The sequence below is a fragment of the Gobio gobio genome (genome assembly GCF_949357685.1).
Source record: "Gobio gobio genome assembly, chromosome: 3".
NCBI classification, from domain to species: Eukaryota; Metazoa; Chordata; class Actinopteri; order Cypriniformes; family Gobionidae; genus Gobio; species Gobio gobio.
The window spans coordinates 15,802,825-15,825,430 of NC_137099.1; the positions used below are offsets into that span (position 1 = coordinate 15,802,825).

Below are 22,606 nucleotides of genomic sequence, written 5' to 3' on the forward strand. Positions count from 1 at the left end.
CCAATCAGAATCGAGACGTCCAATAATACCCAATTTATCACCGATAAGACCAGGTCCAGCTAGGAGCAAGCCGACCTCACTCATGTCACAGTGTACTCGTTTTGTGCGCAGATAGAGGGGCAAACTTGCGGCCTACAACTGCAGTTCAACCTCCCTCTCAGGTGAAGAGACAGGGGTGGGTGTACACTGCGGTCTCTGCGTTATGAATCCAGGGAAAAATACATAGTAACCTCCATTAGGGGTCTGACAGAGGAGACCGAGCATAGGAAGTGCGTACTAGCATACTAAATGAGATGCTATTTAAGAGAGAGCACTCATTCAAGACTGTATACAGATGTGGCGAATGTAGTTAGATTCAATAAGACGCTGGAGATTCAGCCTCGACCATGATAAAGTTAATACGGGATTCATTAGCTATAATTGATTGCGCCATTGCCCGTCTCTTACCTTCCCTCGCCTTCAGCAGGACGGTGTTGGCCACGATATTCTCAATCTCCATTGTCAGAAAAAAGATCCCGTGCAGTCCCGATACATTTCACTTAGGAGAAAAAAGACGAGGACGGTCGCGCTGTTGGTGGTGGTGATGATGAGGATGATGATCGGTGGTGAGGATGGTTATGATCGGCGTGAATTTGGCGTTGGCACATTGCAGGTTAATTGTATTTCTCCATATCTCGCTGTTGAACCCCCCACCTTTCCGCTCGCCGTGGACATGTACTCTCTCTCTCTCTCTCTCTCTCTCTCTCTCTCGCTCTCTCTCTCTCTCTCTCTCTCTCTCTCTCTCTCTCTCTCTTTCTCTCTCCCCCTTGTTAGCATTCAGTGCTCAGCAGTCCTTCCTGTCTCGAGTACTCGCTTACACCGTCAGCTCTGGAGGAGGAGGGATCATCTTACAACCAGAACGCAACCCAACAGTCTCGCTCTCTATCTGATTGTCAGCATTTACAATATTTGTGAAGCCTAGAGCCTCTGCTATACATAAAATATTACGTTTCTCACACACATACTCCACTACATTTACCCAGCAAACAAGTTCATAATCTCAGTAGCCTACTGAAACTTCCAGATAGGTAACGTTACAGATTTGTATTTTAGTATTTGACAGATTGTTATTTATTTAAATATTTGTTTGGAAACAGAACAATGGATTTTTACTGATGTTCGGATATTAAAAATAACAATTCTATTATAGGCTACGAGTTCATTAGCTGCACTAAAGTGTAACAGACTTTACACTAATGTATGTAAATGAAAGAATCTAATAGAATTACTATCTTTATATATTAGGCTATTCATTTGATTTAATGTTACGTATACTATGGTACATTTTTAAGGTAAAAACAAACAAACAAACAAACAATTAATTCACATCATTGGTTCTTCAACAAAGTGGAAGAGGTCCACTAGGGGGCCTCAGCAAACGATGTAAATCTGACATTTTATTTTAATTTGTCCTATGAACTGTTTTAACATTAGGCACTAGAACAATTCTATATTAAACAACAGTGGATTTAACACCAAAATTTAATGTCTAATGATAAATGTATGTTTTTAATGTAACCTTCTCCCTTTAAAAACATGGTTATTTCAAGAATAATTTATGCAATTTTATATTGATTTATTTGAAAGAATTTTCGGTTTCATGTCTATCCTTGTTTTGTTCAACTCGAGGTTTAATTGGGCTTTAGAAAATAATTGGTACTAATGAGTTCAATACTGTTTAGAGATAATAATTAGTACAGTAATCTAATTACACTGTTGAAGATGTAATTAGCTAGTTATATAGTAACTTACCCAACACTGTAAATAATGTATTACTCTAAATGTTGCAAAAAAAGACAATGTTTTAAATCAAGCAGTTTCCAGGGACACTGACCCCTCTCACCCTCTCCATTTTTCCAGCTACTGCCTTCTGGTTGCCACTTTAGAGCTCATTTGGCCAAAAAGAAAGCTTACATGAACTCTTTTATTTTAAATAAAACCAAATAGTTTTATTGGTATTTTAGTTTTTGTTTATTTATTACGTATTTGTAAGGTACTTTCTTTTTACTTTTTTGTTGTTGTTGTTGATTAATTGTGTTTTTGTGATGTGTGTAATTTGTATTGTATGTAAGCCTTTTTGACCCAACGCAAATTTGCATCACTGGTTGATAGATAATAAAGTTTTTAAAATTTGAATTTGAATCATAAACAAATGTTTATGTACTGAGGGCAGTTCATTTTCATTTTATCATTTGACAAGTATACATTTCATTTTTACATATTTTGCACCTATTTGCCCAATATCAGAATTTTTAAGTTGAGCAAAAAAGCATTTAAAAACACAAAATAAGCACTGTAAATTAGATCAGCATTGTGAACTCTATTGACTATAGATCATGAGTTTTATTTAATGGTTGACGTGATCTTTGGTGATTTTAGGGTGAGATCTGTATGATAACGGCAGTGATTTGCTGACTCATGGAGGTGATTGTGGATGACCTTAATGCAGAACAGTGAGGTGGTCGCAAGGCCTTGGATTTACACCGCCCTTGGGGATATTACAGCCTGCTTCACTCTTACACAAGGACACACAGATACAGCCTGTCTAGACCGCGCACTCAACTGTCTGATATTCCAATTAATTGGCTAAGACATTGTCCCTTAATAAGCTTCCATAATAACCAATACACAATAGACCTCCAAGCGAACCTGCATTTAGTGTCTTTGCAAAAGGTTTTACAGCATGACATATTGTAGAAAGCAAAGCTCTTCAAACTCAAGCTAAGTCAAAGTGTAATATAAATTCCATCCACATCAAAGGACTGATGAAGGTTTTTTTTTTTTTTTTAAAGAAAGGTAGGCAATATAAGTGTCTTGGAATTTACATAATCAAAAGAGATGCATAAATGACCATTGCAGTGTTTTTATTCAGTATTTGTGACCAACAAAATGTGACTTTAGTTTTTTTTTTTTTTTTAAAAGCACATTTTCTATGGGAGCACTTCTTCAAAAATTGACAAAAATAATTAAATCTGTATTATGAAAAATATAATCGAGACCAGAATCAGACATTTTCCTGTACTAATGGCACATCTACTTATTTTATATGTGTATGTGACTACTAAAGTAAATTGGCTAAGACATTGTCCCTTAATAAGCTTCCATAATAACCAATACACAATAGACCTCCAAGCGAACCTGCAGTTAGTGTCTTTGCAAAAGGTTTTACAGCATGACATATTGTAGAAAGCAAAGCTCTTCAAACTCAAGCTAAGTCAAAGTGTAATATAAATTCCATCCACATCAAAGGACTGATGAAGGTTTTTTTTTTTTTTTAAAGAAAGGTAGGCAATATAAGTGTCTTGGAATTTACATAATCAAAAGAGATGCATAAATGACCATTGCAGTGTTTTTATTCAGTATTTGTGACCCACAAAATGTGACTTTAGTTTTTTTTTTAAAAAAAAGCACATTTTCTTATGGGAGCACTTCTTCAAAAATTGACAAAAATAATTAAATCTGTATTATGAAAAATATAATCTAGAACAGAATCAGACATTTTCCTGTACTAATGGCACATCTACTTATTTTATATGTGTATGTGACTACTAAAGTAAACTTTTATTTTATGTCGCAGCAGGGTACTATTCAGTTTATTTCACATTTGGGTCTCAGGATTTGGTGACTTTTATTTTGAAATTGTAGCCTTGCTTTTGTCATATGGGGTGTGGTACTGCATATCTACAGTGGCAGTTAAATTGTGATTAATTGAATACTCACATGATGTTACAGGAACAGTCCAGAGAGTGATAATACAGTCATAATACCTCCGAAGATCATTCTTTCCTTCCCTGCATAAATGTTTTCAACCAAAAAGCCATGTGATTTTGATTTTCATATTTATTTTTTCAGAAGTGATACTGCTGCAACCGAGAATTAGACTTTGAAATGTCTAATCACAAATTTTAAAAGCATAACTAAAATATATATAAAAAAATAAAGCAAGTAAGGATTTCACTATGACAAAAGATTTATAAATGCATATTGTATTTATTTTTTCATATTTCATAATAATTCTTTACATAATAATAGGTATGCAGCTATTATCATTATATAAAAAAGTTATATCATCGTCAACCACATACGCTGATGGGCTTATTGCCAATTTAGCGCTAATTATGGAACCTTTATTTTGAAGAATTGTGTTATGACATAATTCATTTAACCGGAAGTGACTCTCGAATCTTTATTTGTAGAGGAGCGCTCGTCCCGTTATTCGCTCAAATTATTACTATCAAAAATAATTATTTTGTTTTGTCGAGGCAAGCTAGTCGTTCCTAAGAAATAGGCAAAGCCCGTGTGGCATTGCCTGCCAGTCTGTAGAAATGTCATAAACATGGTGTGAAAGGACGGAGCGAGGTTTCCAGTCGGTGGGCGATTTTTTTTCTCTACATCATTAGTAATAACCGGGAGGAATTTCTCTGTTTTATCAAACGCAAGTATGTCAGGAAAACACTTTAACGTGCACGAAGTGGGCTGTTGCATCAAATACTTCATTTTTGGATTTAATATTATATTTTGGGTGAGTTGTGCATTTCTGACATTGTGTGCGTGCTCTTTTTTTCACACGGGGTTTACATTAAACCAACCTCTGGGTGTCTGACACCTCGGCTGTGCGTCAAATCCTAGTGAGCTGCCTATGTAGACAGCACTGTCGAACCTTTCAAATGCCCTTAAAATAGCCAGATTTGTTCTAAATGTACGTCTAAGCCTGTGTTGAATGTTTGTTAGCTTATCTCTAAAATGCTATGAAACACAAAAGTACATTCTTTGTTAGGAATTGTTAGGAAAGGAGCTTATCTCGGGCCTTCCAAACGCGCGTATGACTCCAGCAATGCGTTTAAAACGTTCCGACTGCGCTTATGGGAATAAAAATAATGTTCAAACTTTATTAACACTCTTTGCTGATGATAAAAGAGTGTTTGGATTCACCCATTCTATTCAGAAATGCTGCTAAAGCATTATAATGCTCAAAAATGCGCCTCTAATGTTCATAACATGCTTATCGACAAAATATGCTTTCGACTTTTCCCAAACATGCTGTCTACGCAGGCAGCTCGCTAGGTTTTGAGACAACCCATGTGACAGGTGGTTTGTGCTTTGTCCATAGCAGAGGTCAATCAATGGAAGCCCATTTCCACCACATAAGAGAAAACAAATCAAATTATGAGGTACTAAGTCATAATTATGTTATTAAAAAGTCTAAATTGGTCGTACTTATGGCTTAGTGTGTCATAAATCATCATAAAAAAAATCTAAATTATGACTGACAGAATTTCAATTTATGAAATAATTTCAAGTTTTGCAATAACTTGTGCAAATCATTTTGACTTGTGTCATCATGAAATAAAATGTTAAAGTATGACATTCTAAGTAATAATTATTATGACTACTGTAAATTGTCATTTTTTTTTATGACATAGAAAGTGAATTATGACCATCATATATATCTTGATTTGCACAAGATATTATATAAATTGAAATTATTACATCAATTATATATTTTTTTAAATCTCATAATTTAGATATTTTTTTTCCTCATTATGATGATTTTATGACGCACTAAGTCATAATTACGACCAATTTCGACTTTTGATCTCATCAAATTATTTGCACAAGATGTTATATAAATTTAAATCATTACATAAGTTATCTTTTTTTTTTTATTCTTACGACATAATTACGACCAATTTCGACTTTTGATCTCATAATTATGACAGTCACAATTATGACATACTAAGTCTGACTTAAAAAGTTAAAGTTATGACATAGAAAGTGAATTATGACAGTCATAACTTTAACTTTTTAAGTTAGAATTTTGACTCATGTCATTAATTACTGTGACATAACTTAGACTTTTTATGTCATACCTATGACTTTTCATCTCAAAATTATGTCTTTAGTATGTCATAATTGAGTTATGTCATAATTATGATTTTAAAAAAGCAAGATATTTTTTCTTATGTGGCAGAAATGGGCTTCCATAGCAATCTATGTGAATGTAACCACAAACCAAAGTAATTTATAGTGCTGATCTGATCTCTCACTCTGTCTGACACACAAATATACACCCTTCAGCTGCTGGGAGTGGCATTCCTGTCCGTGGCTCTGTGGGCCTGGAGTGAGAAGGTGAGTGAAGCACTTCATATATATGAATCCCACAAATCAAGGGAGTGAAATAAAGTTATTATTCTCGGTTTTGTTCCGGTTTGTCTTTCCATCAGGGGGTCCTCTCCAACATATCCTCCATCACAGATCTGGGTGGGTTTGACCCAGTGTGGCTGTTTCTTGTGGTTGGAGGGGTGATGTTCGTGCTCGGCTTCGCAGGATGCATCGGTGCTCTGAGGGAAAACTCCTTTCTTCTTAAGTTTGTATGTCATGTTTTGTTTTTCCCAATGGGTTCAAGCAGAACCTCTAAGCAATATGTATTTAGTGCACCAGCCATCTGCCTTAAATAATATCATGCTCTAGATATTACGTAAAGCATGAGTGTCCATAGTGTAGTTCATAATATAACATGCTTATTTTAATAGTTTGTACATCAGGAGATAATGAATTTGGGTACTTTCAGAAGGACATAAAGTGCTGCAGGGATGTTGTATTTTTTTGTAGCTTCGTAATGGTGATGCTGATGTAGGTTATTTATAGTCTGCGTTTAGCTTTTTGCCTCTGGCGATTGCATTTAGGCCTAAAAAATGTGTGAAGATTTAATGAAGAACAAAACGTGTAAGAATGATAAACCTTTGTTGGTCACCGAGCTTATTTAGCAATAATACAATAGCTAATGGAAAAATCGTATTGGGTTTTTGTCGAGGGAACCGGTGTTATGATAACTTCCTAGTTGGCTTACAAAAGTACATAATCACTGCAGCGCTCTATTCCAGTATGCAGGGGAGCAAAAGAATAGTGGTAAAGTTTTAGGTACGGCTCTGGCATGAATTAATTTCCTTGTTATGACACTCTGCATACATTTTGTAATCTTTATCTGTCTGCTGTGCATGAGAAGCGCTCTCCACAAAATGCAGCTTCTGTGCCAAGTTTTGCAATAGGGAAAGTGGTTACAGAGATTTGCAAGAATGTAGGATGATTGCAATTATTACATTGACGTCATGACTGCCTATCAAAGGCCCTTTCACAGCAAGAAAGATAACTATAGCAATAACTATATTCGTGTCCACACCACACAGGGTCAACCAAATTTCAGAAACTTCCCCGGCTCAAATTATTTCAAATTACAGGGGTGTAAAAATGACTTTAGAAAGATGGCAGCATCATTATTTTATTTTTACACAGAGATTGGTTGGAATTTGTTGACTTTAACTATCTTTGTTTCATTATATGCCAACTGTGACCATTCAAAAATGGGGGGAAAAGCACCTGTTTTTTTTTTTGCCCCAAGTTTGCATGCCTGTAACTCAAGAAGTATTTAAGATATCTTAATATCCTTTTACAGTTTGGTTTTTAACAAATGTTTCTTTTGGTATCTTCGTTTTAAAGGCCCTATATGGTTAAATAATGTGGCTCCATGAGTAAATTGGTAAATTTATAAAAATTTTCAGTGGCCAAAATCCAAATGTGGGTCACTTTGCTTACAGCTGGTACATTTTCTTTCCCTCGGGTCATTTTGAAATTAATTAGGGAATTAATTAATTGAGTGTTCATCAGAGTGGTCCAAGACCCTAGGACGTTTGTTGTACTTGAATCACACAAAAAACACACAGACTTGACTAGATTCGAGGGGTTTTGTGGTTTACATTTGAAAAAGTAACAAATCCTTCCCTCACGGGTCAATTTGACCCCCCTTATGCCGAGTTCACGCAGACAAATCGCGGACAAATGCCCAAAATCATAGGCAAATCGGTGCTCGTGCACGTGAGTGACAGTCACGCAGTGTGAATTATCAAAGACGCAATCTGACAGAATTGCCGATGCCCGTGAGATACTTTCTGGACAAAATAAAAATTAAGTATAATTTTAGGGATTCAGGTTATTTTGACCCGCGAGGAAAGGATTTCTTACAAAGTGCGAGGGAGGGAACAGAGGAATATCTGAACAACAAATAATGTTGAATCTTCAAATGCATCATTTTTTTCCCTATAAACACATTTGCATATACTTGTCTGAGTGCCATAAATATAATTTTTCCAAAGTTTGCGTGCCTGTCACTCAAAAAGTATTAAAGATGTCTCAATATCCTTCTAGATTCTAATTCTTAATAATTGAATTAGACCTTAATAATTAAATCAATAATTCTTAATAATTGAATGACCCTGCAGTTATGTCACCTTCTGCTGTAAACGCTCAAGCTCTCATTGCTGATTGGCTCTCACCGTTTTTATCATTCGACAGCTGGAAATAATTATTTTGAAAGGTGATTTCAACGATATTGTTTCTCTGTGGCATTATTGTTATAGATGTGGTGTTGGGCACTGCTATTCTTTTATCATTATAGTTATCATCCTTGGTGTGAACGGACCTTTTAAAAAGGCAAATATTCTAAAAATGAGATTAAAATCTTAGTCTTAAAGCTGAAATTATCTACAAAGCAATGTTGAATGTAGTCTTTACTGTGTTATGCAGTTTGAGCTGAAATAATGCAAAAGTTTAATACTTGAACCCTAGCCTGATTGTTTGTAAATGCTAATACTTATGCTGCACTGTAAATAGAATAAAGAGTAAATAGAGTGTGTAGTGCAGGTGTGTAAACGTGTTTTTGAATGGCTGGATATGAGTAACTACGTGGAGGGGTGGGCTTGACTGGGTTTGAAAGTGTGTGAACTTCCTTTCACACAGGTTCTGGTGGTCTGTGTTACTCCTTTCATATGAGAGAGAGGATGCTGTGAGAGCTTTGTGAGAATGTCAAGAATGGTATTGCAAAAGTATTACAAGAGGCCCATTTCCTCTGTAGGGTTCTTAAAACATCTGGAAACAACAGATGAACTGTGATGTCACTCTGGAAGTATTCATTGCGGTTGTGCAGTGACAAATCATCGCTCCCTTTTTTTTGTATAAAAAATAGTGTGCGCAGTTGGAGATGAGCGTTGTGAAAATATGTGAATGTTTTGAGACTGGAAATAAGAACTGCGTCATCTCAAAAGTGTACATTTCGTTTAAATGTGACGAGGGATGTTTGCAGGGTTAGAAATCATAATAAACGAGAACATTGACTTGGTTTAATCTGTTGTGGGAAAGTAACATTCTTTTTTACATTGAATGCCCTCAGGGCAGATATTATCCATCATGAGTTGTGTAACCTGAACTCTGCTGTCCTATTCTGCAGTTTTCCGTTTTTCTGGGAATCATATTTTTCTTGGAGCTGACAGCGGGAGTCTTGGCGTTTGTCTTTAAGGACTGGATTAAAGACCAGCTCAAGTTCTTCATCAACAACAATATTAGAGCATACAGAGACGACATTGACCTACAGAATCTCATTGATTTTACGCAAGATTATGTAAGGACACACTGAAACACAAAACCAAACCATGAAAAGTGTTACTTAAAGGAATAGTTCACTCAAAAATACAAATTCTGTTATTAATTAATGACCCTCATGTCATTCCAAACCCGTAAGACTTTTCTTCATCCTTGGAACACAAATGAAGTTCTTTCTGATGAAATCTGGGAGCTTTCTGTCCCTCCATTAACACGAATACAACTGACACTTTTACTGGTTTAGTTTGAGTGGTTTACTCCAAATTTTTTGAAGAGACTCGATCACTTTATATGATGAACAGATTGAGAGCTTTTATTCACATATAAACACTGATCAGCAAACATATATACAGAAGCTCAACTGAACATGCTTGACGTGCGAGAACAAACCTCATTGGTTCTTGCAGAAGCTCAAATGTGCTGCGTAACACGAGAATGAACCTCATTGGTTCTTGCAGAATGAACCTTATTGGTTCTTGCACGTCAAGTGAACATGCTTGAGCTGCTGTTTACCACAACTGATGTGTGGGTTCATGAATGTTTATGAATAAATGCCGAAAATTTGGACTAAACTGCTCCACTCATATGGATTAGTTTTATGATCTCTTAACTTTTTGAATCGTCGAAGTGGTAGTTGCAAAGACTGTCAATGGAGGGACCGAAAGCTTTCAGATTTCATAAAGATCTTTTTTTTGGCTTCATCTTTTAACATGAACTAACAATGAAAATACTTCCATAAAGCAGTTAATGTTAATCCTAGTAGCTGCAATATGTTCTAATCTTTAATGGCTTTCAGCTATTGCTTAGTTCACACATGAATATTCATTGAATGTATGTTTCTGCAGTGGGAGTGTTGTGGAGCTTTTGGGCCTGACGACTGGAATCTGAATATTTACTTTAATTGTACTGACACTAATCTGAGCAGAGAGAAATGTGGGGTTCCCTTTTCCTGCTGCACCAAGGACCCTGCTGTAAGTAAACACACAAACACATGAATGCATCATACACGGACACATGACTTCCAGTCATTTTATCACCTAGGCCAGAATGTGTCATTGTCTCCTTCCGGAAGACCTGGGAACATAAACAGGAAGTGATCACCAGCACAACAGTTCTCTATTTTATAATGCTCATACCTTATGATTTAATGTGGAATGTTAAGTTGAAGTTTTCCAGAGGACTAAATCTAATATTTCTTCCTTTTTATCTTCCCAAAGGAAGATGTGATCAACACACAGTGTGGATATGACATTCGAGCAAAAGTTGTAAGTACTCTTCAAAAGAATATTCACCCAAAAATTCAGTCAACCCTTATTTATAACTCCCGTCACTACAATCTGTTTGAATTTCTTTCATCTGTGGAGCGCAAATGAATTTAAAGAATATAATTGAAGTTACTGAGAACTGGGACTGTCAAGCTTTAAAATAACTCAATCCCAATAAAAGTAACATACAATGTAGTGCATATGGACCACTTAAGTTTTCAGAAGCTCTATGACAGCTTATTATGTTTTATAATTAGAATTGTTTAATATTTTGCATGCATTAATGTATCTTTGGCTAACATTGTGTCAGAACCAGGCGCCCCGTTCTATTTCTGACACACTTCAAGAGCTCACGCTACTTCTGACACAAAAAACAAATAGTTGCTTTGTCACGTCCAGTGACAGCCTCAAGCTGTTGCAGCATGACGTGACAACCATCACGTCTGGTGTGTAGATGCAGTGTAAATGTGTGTTTTTATGTGTGAAGGAAAGCGAACAGAAGACGTTTATACACACGAAAGGGTGTGTGCCGCAGTTTGAGAAATGGCTACAGGAGAATCTAACCGTAGTTGCCGGAATCTTCATAGGAATTGCACTTCTTCAGGTGAATAAACTGTGACAATCAGTGAAATAAACACAAACACAAACACACACACACACACACAGTGTGCATTTATACATGTCTTAATGTTGTGCATGTGCCACAGTAGTGAAGGGATAATGGGTATAAAAGTAAATGTACAAAATTCAGGTACCATGAACATGAATACAGTGCTCTGCAATAATATGAAGAACTATACTATAGACTAGACAGTTCTCTTATTTTACATTTATGCTACATTTTAATTTATTAGTGATTTTTATTATTTCATTTCTAGGTTCTGAAACCTAAAATGTAAACTAGAGACACACACATATACACTATATTACCAAAAGTATTGGGACACCCCTCCAAATAATTGAATTCAGGTGTTACAATTACTTCAATGGCCACTGGTATATAAAATCAAGCACCTAGGCATGCAGATGCTTCTACAAACATTTGTGAAAGAATGGGCCGCTCTCAGGAGCTCAGTCAATTCAAGCGTGGTACTGTGATAGGTTGCCACCTGTGCAATAAGTCCATTTGTGAAATTTCCTCACTACTAAATGTTCTTCAGTCAACTGTTAGTGGTATTATAACAAAGTGGAAGCAGTTAGGAACAACAGGAACTCCGCCACAAAGTGGTAGGCCATGTAAAATCACAGAGCGGGGTCAGCACATGCTGAGGCACACAGTGTGCAGAAGTCTTTCTGCAGAGTCAATAGCTACAGACCTCCAAACTTTGTGTGGCCTTCAGATTAGCTCAAGAACAGTGCATAGAGAGCTTAATGGAATGAGTTTCCATGGCCGAGCTGCTTTTATCCAACCCTTACATTACCAAGATCTAGTGGTGTAAAGCACGCCGCCACTGGACTCTAGAGCAGTGGAGACGTGTTCTCTGGAATGACTAATCACGCTTCTCTGTCTGGCAATCCGATGGGCGAGTCTGGGTTTGGTGGTTGCCAGGAGAACGGCATTTGCCTGACTGCATTGCGCCAAGTGTAATGTTTGGTAGAGGGGGGATTATGGTGTGGGGTTGTTTTCCAGGGGTTGGGCTTGGCCCCTTAGTTCCAGTGAAAGGAACGCTTAATGATTCAGCATACCAAGACATTTTGGACAATTCCATGTGGGAATTTCATGCTCAACTTTGTGGGAACAGTTTGGGGATGGCCCCTTCCTGTTCCAACATGACTTTGCACCAGTGCACAAAGCAAAGTCCATAAAGACATGGATGAACGAGTTTGGAGGAACTTGACTGGCCTGTAGAGAGTCCTGGGCCGACTTCATATTAAACCCTACGAATTAAGAATAGGATGTCATTTAAAGTTCATATGTTCATGTAAAGGCAGACGTCCCAAAACTTTTGGCAATATAGTGTGTGTATATTATATATATATATATTTATATCACGCACACACACACAGGTTTAAGCCCACTTTGTCTAGTCCATATGTACAATGCCATTCAAAAGTTTGGGGTCAGTAAGATACTGTTTTAAGAAATAAAATAAAAATCATTAAAAGTGACAGTAAGGACTTTTTCTGTCAAATAAATGCTGTTCTTTTGAACTTTTATATTTACCAAGCAAACCAGAAAGAAAAAAAAACGCATTACGGTTCCATTTTAAGCATCACAACTGTGATTCTTGAGCAGCAAACCAGCATATTAAGGCTCATTCACACCAAGAAAATAGCTAATAATGATGACGATGAAACTAGTTTAAAAAAAAATTCTAATATGAAAGAAAGAGTCCACACCACCTGTAACATAACTGCTCTGAGACAGAAGATTGAGAATCCAAACACAGCTTTATTGGAAGGGTAATCCACAAACAATCGTAGTCAAGAGTTCAGGCAAGGTGAACACACAGGTAGGCAGTCCAAACAAACAAACACAACAAGGCAGGGAACATGGGCAAAAGATTAACCCAAGAACAGGCAGGTAATCCAAAAACCGACAGACAAGAAACCAGCAAGAACACTCAGAAATGCAGTGAAACACTAAACAAGACTTCGCAATGAATGACAGACATGACCAGGCTTATAAATTGTGAGCTAACAAGGTAATGGGGTGCAGGTGGATGTAATCAGCAAGGAAGTCTAGGTAGTTAGTGATGTGGGAAATGTAGTCCTTAGATGAAGTGACAATAGTCCAGAGTGGAGTGCCCTCTGGTGGTGATCATGGGCACTCTCAGTGCTGATCATAACACCACCGTTGCAACAACTGTATAACGATAAAGGCTCAGAGAAACAATAACATTGGAATCACTTTCAGAATTTTTTTTTCCAACTGATGAACGATAAAAACATTGGCAGCCAATCAGAATCCATTCTGCTTTAAAGAGCTTGAGCATTTAAAGCGGCAGGCGGCAAACTATAGCGTGCGCTTAGAATTAACAATATTGTGTATTGGTGTGTACACTAATATAGTTATTATCTTTATAGTTATCGTTCTTGGTGTGAACAGGCCTTAAGAATGATTTCTTGAAGGATCATGTGACACTGAAGACTGGATTAATGATGCTGAAAAATCAGCTTTGCCATCACATTCAAAAAGGAAACTTATTTTAAATCCTGAAATCATTAAGAATGTCACACTATTACTGTTTTTACTATATTTTTGATCAAATCAAATAAATGCAGCTTTCTTTCAAAAACATTTTTTTTTTTTTACTAATTCTACCCTAACTTTTGAACAACTGTGTAGGTGGTTTGATATAGCGTATGTTACCGGCCTCAGACCTAGGGGATATCCGGGCCGGCAGCAAATGACACACAGGCAGTGTGCATTGTGGGTCGGTGAATAAACAGCATAGAAAGCACGAGAGGACAAAAGTTATGTCTTTCCACAGTGGCAGTCAGTTTATTACTGAAATAATTTATCTTTAAATACTTTAAAGTCTGAAACCCAATTAAACATTTCAAAACTTCAACACTCTCAAAGTGCATTTGATGGAAGACAACTTCCAAAAACAAACAACAAATCCATTGCAAAATATACCTTTGTACATCATATTATGTATATTTGTATATGAAAACATACTTATGAGTTTATATGCGGTCTGCATTATATGAATTTAGAATCTTATATAGATTTACAATAATAATCAAATACTGTACAATACGAAAAGTGTCAAATGCACAAAAAAAATTATCAAGAGACCAGAACATTTTCAAGACCAGATTTCAGAAGAAAAATACTTTAGATGTCATTACACTTGATGTATTACTTTGATATCATTTGTTATATTTAAATCATGCACTTGCACACACTGAAAAAATACATGTGAAGAACACTCAAAATGGCGATTGAAATGAGAATACAACAGACTCTCAGGAATGTAATACCAAAATGTCTCTAAAACGCTTTTAAACAATTATATAAGACATGAACTCAATACTTCAGCCTGATAGACATTTTTCTAATGTCAATCAATATAAACCATGCATGAAACACGATTAAACTCACTCTTTAGCTGTCCTCTGAGAATTAAAACTCATTAAAACTCAATTAAAAATTAAACTGAGAATTTTTTTTTTTTTTTTTTTTTTTTTTAGATTAGATACACTTTCAAACTCACTCAAACTCTTTGTATCACACTTGTCGATTCACACAAGTACAATGAAATTAACCTTTTGGTGAATTATATTCATACCTGTATAGAAAGCACAAACTTATAATTTACATTCAACTTATAAATTACATTTTCTCAACCCATTACACGTATACTCCCTGACAACTAAATAAATGGGGCCTTCTGATATATCAAAACCCTTCAATGTTGATTAGCAGTATTCTAACCCATGCATTGTTTTAATTTATCTCTAGTTTCTCGTGTGTGCTTTTTCATTTCTGCCGCTGTCCTTCAAATGTACAACTTAAACAAGGGGTTTTCAAACTTTTTGATGCCAAGGACCCTCAAATATGATGAACCTTAATGAGGGACCCCCTTCCTAAAATCCCTCTATATATTTTTATGTATGAGAGAACTTTTATACTGTTAGATAAACAGTAAGTGTGACATTTATAAATGCAACATGTTGTTTCCAAACTTAAATTGGCTATTCTTAATGTTGGATGTATAAACCTGAAGAACATTTTCAATTAAAAATTATTTGTATAAGCAACTTTCTCTAACTTTCTGTCAGCAGCATTCAAGATAAATGGGACTATAGTGAGAAACTCACTATAAAGATACAAAACAAACATATACAATTCTGGAAAGTATGTATATGGCGCGGTAGACTTTATCCATTTTTGTTTTGTCTGTTTATTCTCTGAAATTTTCTGGGGACCCCTTAGAACCTTCTGGAGGACCCCTGGGGGAAAACCCCTGACTTAAACAACCTGCCAAGTGTAGTTATTTTATTGATTTATTGACAGCGGTGTGCTCTTTAGGGTGTTTGAATCCTTTTAGAAGGCGTTAAGCCTAGATCCGAGTTAATAATGTCCTAATAAATTGTTGTGCTATGTAATGTGTAACTCTGTGTTGTCTTGTTGCCCGAGACATTAACCCATCCTCTGCTTCTAGATATTTGGGATATGTCTGGCACAGAATCTACTGAGCGACATTGAGGCGGTCAGGGAGAGCTGGTAAGAAACATCCATGACATAAGAAGCTCTGCATTTTGATTAGGGCCACCACACACCCCAATGTAACTGTGCGTTCACACCGCCGCCGGTGAGAGCGTCAATGTGGCCGGAAGTCATTCGTTTTCAATGGGAGATGGCGGCGAGCTCTGGCAAGAGCGGCGCGTCTTGTACTATTTGGTCATCGAGAACATAGATATACATAATAAAGGATAGATGTCTTACGGCAGAGTCTCTAACGTCATCACCTGCGGCCATCTTGTCACAGGCAGGGCTCTGTGGTACCTGGTGATCTGCATGAACACAAATACACTTATCTCACTGAAATCTTGACGGATTTACAAATGGTTTGGTTTCTTACAAACGTTATTAACGTGGCTATAATTATGGATGCTTGAACAAATTATGAATAATTTTTCATAAGTATGCAGTGTCATAACTACATCTCTGATGTTTATAACAAACCAAACAATTTGAAAATCGGTATAAAATTGAGCAAGTTATGGTTATTTAAAAAGTGCAAGCTCCATGAAAACAATGTTACGAGTGAGCGAGCTGCCTGTGACAAGATGGCCGCCAGGTGCGGACGTCGACCTCCATTGGCCAGCAGAGTGCACGAGACATCTAGTCTTTATTATGGATATCTATGATCGAGAAGAGTTGAAATCAGCTCAACTTTATGGTAATGAGCTATGACGCGGTTCGGCGGCAACCAATCGGAATGTAGAAGTGCTCCGCTTGAGAGGATTCCAGAGAACGCTGTCCTGGAAACTTTGGTTCCGACCACATTAGTTCCCAAGCAAAATGAAGGAGAGGTTGATCGTTGCCGTGGCGGGTTTGATAAGAAGGCGCGCGACACTATTTATAGGCAACATTTTCGCTCTATAACGCTTGTTTTTCAGCGGGAATACAATTCATTTGCTCAAAACAACACCGATTTGACCACTTGCATTAATCCTGCACTTCAACCAGGACAGTTATTGTAATGTAGGCTGCACACAAATGAATGTTAATTATAGACCAATGCTAGTAAACATCTCCTATAAACTGCATGTTGAAATTATACTAGCACTTAACCATGAACACAAAAGCCACATCTCACAAATGGCTTTTAATTGGTTTATTTCGTTAGCAAACATGTTCTTTAAACTTTCACATTTAAATGATTTCATAAGGTTATCTTATACGGGTATACCCTACCTGTGCTCAGTGTGCACAATGGCCGAACAACATGATTATTTAGAGGGGCTGAAAAGCAAACAAAGTTTAAATAAAGACCAAGCATTCGATCTACGTCAGAGCGGCAGCCCATCCACAAATCTTTCTACAGTGTCGTTGGCAGGGCGGCCAGAGCGAAGTTTGACGCTCTCACTGGCGGCGGTGTGAACGCATAGAGGCTGGGAAACAATGACAAAGGAAAAACTAAAGGCCTGTTCACACCAAGGATGATAACTATAATGATATAAATATATAGTTCTAAATATACACTGTATTATGTAAATATATAATGACAACTGACAGGTGAAGTGAATAACACTGATTATCTGTTAGAGGGTGGGATGTATTAGGCAGCAAATTAACATTTTATCCTCAATGTTGATGTGTTAGAAGCAGGAAAAATGGGAAAGCGTAAGGATTTGAGCGAGGGCCAAATTGGGATGGCTAGACGAATGGGTCAGAGCATCTCCAAAACTGCAGCTCTTGTGGGGTGTTCCCGGTCTGCAGTGGTCAGTATCTATCAAAAGTGGTCCAAGGAAGTAACAGTGTGGAACCGGCAACAGGGTCATGGGCTTATTGATGCACGTGGGGAGCGAAGGCTGGCCGGTGTGGTCCAATCAAACAGACGAGCTACTGTAGCTCAAATTCTCAAAAAGTTAATGCTGGTTCTGATGGAAAGGTGTCAGAATATACAGTGCATCACAGTTTGTTGCTTATGGGACCACATAGCCGCAGACCAGTCAGGGAGCCCATGCTAACCCGTGAGTGTCAGAACTGGACCACAGAGCAATGGAAGAAGGTGGCCTGGTCTGATGAATCACATTTTCTTTTACATCACGTGGATGGCCGGGTGCGTGTGCGTCGCTTACTTGGGGAACACATTGCACTATGGGAAGAAGGCAAGCCAGAGGAGGCAGTGTGAGAGGTATCATTCTTGGTGTGAACGGGCATTAACAATGATGATGATACTGACTAATGCAGATATATTACGGCTAGTTTGGGTTGGGTTTTAGTGGCCATCAACTTCAGGCCATTTTTATGTATTAGGCCATGTATTAAAACCACCTTTTGTATTTATTCAGACTGGCAACAAAAATCTGCTCTGTACACTGGAAGAAATCTTTGCTTAATCAGTTTGATGGTACTAGGCAGGTAGAGGATGTCTCATCTTGCTAACATTTCTGTCTTTCTCTCTTTTTTTTTCATCCTCCAGTTTGTTTACCTGAAGCACTTGAGCCGTTCTGCAGACAGAGCCTCCATCTCTCTCTGTCACTCAGCAACAGGGTTGGCACATTGTCATCGCAGTATCCTAGCAACCAGTGAGGGATTCCATTCACATACCTACTTTATTACAATGTACAGCGACATCTTCACATATCCATGATAATGGTGTCCAGATTTGTTTGGAATCTTTCTTCAAATATCACACAAACAAAATCCAACAGTATTAACATGCCGACTCTACATACAACTAATTTGTCTTCCTTTAGACCATTCATAACGTGACAAGAAACACTAAAGGCCACTTGCATTCTGTCTGTGTTGTTTTTTTTTTTTAACTGCTGATCTATGTACGTATGCCTCAGATGAAAGTGTTTGACACCATGAACATCGCATTTCGCAAAATGTATCGAAACCTAAATTGGGTTTCATAACAGATGATTATTGCACTGCAGTTCATCAGTTGGACAGATGCAACAATGATTCAGTCATTGAATTCTTTTCATGTTTGTAGGCAAATACAAACAAGCTTAGAATTTTTAGATTATTAGTTGGCCTAAACAAATGAGCGCACCTTTTTTCCTGCATTTTCTGCGCTATTTGTGGGGGTGGGGGGGGGAAATATTTCAATATTATAAGAGTACTATAGGCAGCTGAAAACATGATAAAATTAGGCAAAATATTTGTTACTTTGCAGGGGATGAGTACAATTTGGTGAATGACTAGCATCCTGTGGAAATCTGCTCTTGCCTAGAGTATACATTGGCCGTCCATGTTGCGTGACAGGCCACGCACTGTTCGTGTGATGTAATTTTCGCCATCAGGACGTTCCGTGGACATGTACAACAGCGCATGTGCGAGTGACTTGGCCACTTAAAAAATAGATTGTGTGCATGCGCCAAACGTGTCTTTCCGTGCTCACGGCCAAATGAGTATGCTTTTAAAAGGCTTGCACACTCAACTTTGCACGAGACGGAAAATGAAGTATATAGTGGGCCTTCAGGTTTCTGTAATTCTGCATAGGCAGATAGAACCAGTTTTACTGAGACAGTTGTAGCCTGCAGGTTGTGCTAAATGATGAGTTACTGTCTACTTAACACTACTGTTGAATTCGGAATCGTATACTACTCGTACTATTCCTGCCATGGAAAGGCATGGTAAGAGTAGTATGCTAGTGTGTGGTTCTAAATTCAGCATACGACTCTCAAATGTATAGAATTCATTAAGACTTATTTTGTTCACATTGTCAGATTGTGTGTGTACTATATTACCCGTTTAATGGATTTTATAAAAACAGTTGCTTTTGGAACCAAGGGAAAATGCACTGCATGCTTACTGGAATAACACTACATTTTCCCAGTGTGTTCAGCTATATGAAGATATTTTTGTGAATCGCTCTGTTTACCTGTACTGGATTTTGAAATCATAGCCACTGTGTAAGTAATGGTGTCACTAGAATGTTTTAAAAACATTAGCACTGGAATTTAAGACTTTAGATTCTGGGGAGGTTTGAACAAAACCTAGCAAACTGGGGAATATGGCTGAATAACAAATGTATTGGAGTACACGCAGTATACTTATTCAAAAATATATTAGAGTTAAAGTTGTCTTTGATACTCAGTAAAAGTAGCCAAAAAGATGCTCAAGTACAGTAACTTACATTTAAATTACATTTATTCATATACTTTACACCACTGGTTGATTTGGATAAAAGCATCTGCCATATGCATAAATGTAAATGTGGTGGATTATAATTGGGACTTGTTATTATGAGATTCACCCGTATTGATGAAATATTTCTGAACTCATAGAGTCTTTGTCAGAAAGATGATGAGAATGATTTGATTGTGAAATGAATCTGCAGCCTGTTACATAGTGGTTTTGTGACTTTTGTAAAAGCGGGGTTTGTGAGATTATTTGAAGCACAAGCTGATTTAATGAATTGTGTGGTTGTCATGATGCTTTTTCACTTTACACTTTCCTGATATGTGTAACCTTAATATATCATATGTTTGTTTTAAGTTGGTTAAAGTTTTGGACAGTCTTTGTGAAAGGTGAAGTCCAAAGAATAGCAAAATAAACTGGAGAACAGAGAAGTTTTAGTATTGAAACTGTGCAGATATAAAAAAAAAAATTTTTTGCACTTGTAATTTAGCCTGAATTTTAGCCTGAGCTTAAACTTTTGGTAGATCGTTGACTGGTAGTGCCATACAAATATTAAAGAAATGTTGGTGTATTTTCTAAAAATTTCTCCAATGTTGTAAAAATGACATTTTAATGGAAAATGAAAATTCACATAATCACAATCATCTTATTACCAGAAAGTATAGGTTTTTTTTCTGAGTAAATATGTATCTTTAATAATGGCTTACTTGTGGGGGGAAAAAGGGTTTAAAAAAATAATTTTAAGTTGGATCTGCATGTCTTATTTGGGCAGAACTTTTTTTTTTTTAATTCTACTTTTCCCAAGTTTCTGTGTCATTTCTTAATATTAATTTTACATTATCTTGTTTAACAAATGTTATAACAATTTACATTGTTTTCCAAGATGGTGGTATTGGAAACAATAAATTTGATATGTTTTTTGTATGTGTGGTAAGCCTGTGTCTATGTCTGTGACTCTTTTCTGAACCCTACGTATTAATAAAGTGTTATTATTTGTCTCCCAATATTTAATTATCAAAACATATATAAAGATATGCTGCTGCATATATAAAATCATGTGCTGCATGATTTTAAGGTGTTTTAAAATGTTATACTTTAAAAAAAAATAATATTCATTACTTATTTAAAAGTTATCATTTTAACAATTGTATCATATAAACATCAGCAACTAAATGTTACTTAAATTTAATTTTAATAGAATTAATTTAAATATGCATTTTAAAATTACAACATCTGCTTGTGTGATTTGTGATTTGCGTTCAATAATGCAGAAGATATAAGTCTAATCTATTGTAGCTATTAATAATGTAAAATTGTGGCTACATCTGAAGACAAAACATTCCTCGTGCAGTTGTATGTATGGGTGCTAGATGGCGCTAGAGGCATGAAACACCCATGGTGTGGTGTCGAGTAGTACCTGCCCTCTTAAGATAAACTGATGAAGGTCAGGATTCAATTGTGAAAACTACATAGAAATTAATATTTACTCATAGTGAGCTGTACAACAACTGTCAGAACGTTGCAAACAACGATTCAGTTATGAGCCAGTCATTAGTGGATCACGTGACACACTTCTAGATAAACCTTTGCCTGAGTCTCTATGGTTTATGGTCAAATAAACTTAATTAATTACACAAAGCGTATCTTTACCTCAGAAGGTATGATTCAACGCTGTATTTCACGAATGCCTTGTTAAAAGTTTATTTATTCCTTGAAATCCACCAACAAGGCCAGCAGCCATATCACCCTGTAGTCCAAGACTGGTTTCCCACTGAAGCTAAGCAGGGCTGAGCTTGGTCAGTACCTGGATGGACGACCAAATGGGAAAACCAGGTAGCTGCCTGGAAGAGGTGTTAGTGAGGCCAGCAGGGGGTGCTCACACTGTGGTCTGTGTGGGTCCTAACAACACCCCAGTACAGTACAGTATAGTGATGGGGACACTATACTGTAACAAGCACCGTCATTCGGATGAGACGTTAAACCGAGGTCCTGACTCTGTGGTCATTTAAAGTGTAACCCTGGCATCCTGGCCAAATTTGCCCATTGGTCCCTGTCCATCATGGCCTCCTAATCATCCCCATATAAATATATGTATATGATTGGCTTCATCACTCTCGTCTCCTCTCCACCAATAAGCTGGTGTGTGGTGGGTGTTCTGGCACAATATGGCTGCCGTTGCATCATCCAGGTGGATGCTGCTCATTGGTGGTGGTTGAGGAGATTTCCCCCTTCTCTATGTAAAGCGCTTTGAGTGTCTAGAAAAGGCCTAATACACACATGCACACACTTAAACTTAACTACATTTCAGGGGTGTGTCCACCTCAAGACCTTGCTGGGAATGAAACCGCGATCTCTAAATCACCTTAATTGCACTTGCTTATACAACCCTCCTTCTTCCTTTGGGAAGCAGGCAGCATGGGTAATCTGAGCAGATTAGGATCTGCTGTGTCTTCTTAATCCCACCACGATTAAAATAGGATTAGAACTCATCTCCTGGCCTCAGTCTCACAGTAACTGCTCAGTGGCACTGCCACTGTCTTTCTGTCCCAAGGGCCAAAGGAACAGCAATAGGGGTCACTGTGTTTTGAACTCC

The 22,606-nt window shown here is 37.2% G+C and overlaps 2 protein-coding genes across 4 annotated transcripts in view; one reads left to right on the forward strand and one right to left on the reverse strand.

The window, feature by feature from the left end:
* The window catches only part of grk4 (G protein-coupled receptor kinase 4), a 60,330-nt gene extending 59,461 nt beyond the window's left edge, over positions 1–869 (reverse strand). For 2 of the 3 annotated variants that reach the window (XM_079812482.1, XM_079812481.1), the window contains exon 1: positions 448–869. In XM_079812482.1, the coding sequence (XP_079668608.1) occupies positions 448–499 (52 nt within the window). In that variant the 5' untranslated portion in view covers positions 500–869. The remainder of the gene's footprint in view (positions 1–447) is intronic. The other variant, XM_079812483.1, reaches the window with a different exon arrangement.
* Positions 870–4,193: 3,324 nt separating this feature from the next.
* On the forward strand, positions 4,194–21,011 carry tspan5b (tetraspanin 5b). The gene is made up of 9 exons (XM_079812209.1): positions 4,194–4,561; positions 6,118–6,168; positions 6,264–6,410; positions 9,320–9,490; positions 10,317–10,442; positions 10,689–10,736; positions 11,224–11,340; positions 15,851–15,912; positions 18,341–21,011. The coding sequence occupies exons 1-9, from the start codon at positions 4,481–4,483 to the stop codon at positions 18,351–18,353; spliced, it is 816 nt and encodes a 271-aa protein (XP_079668335.1). The 5' UTR covers positions 4,194–4,480; the 3' UTR covers positions 18,354–21,011.
* The last annotated feature ends 1,595 nt before the right edge of the window (positions 21,012–22,606 follow it).

Bases quoted from the DNA above. Each gene is read 5' to 3' on its own strand.
- tspan5b (XM_079812209.1), top strand. From the start codon at position 4,481: ATGTCAGGAAAACACTTTAACGTGCACGAAGTGGGCTGTTGCATCAAA. The intron at 10,443-10,688 runs GTAAGTAAACAC...ATCTTCCCAAAG, and splicing joins GCTGCACCAAGGACCCTGCT to GAAGATGTGATCAACACACA. The intron at 11,341-15,850 runs GTGAATAAACTG...CTCTGCTTCTAG, and splicing joins TAGGAATTGCACTTCTTCAG to ATATTTGGGATATGTCTGGC.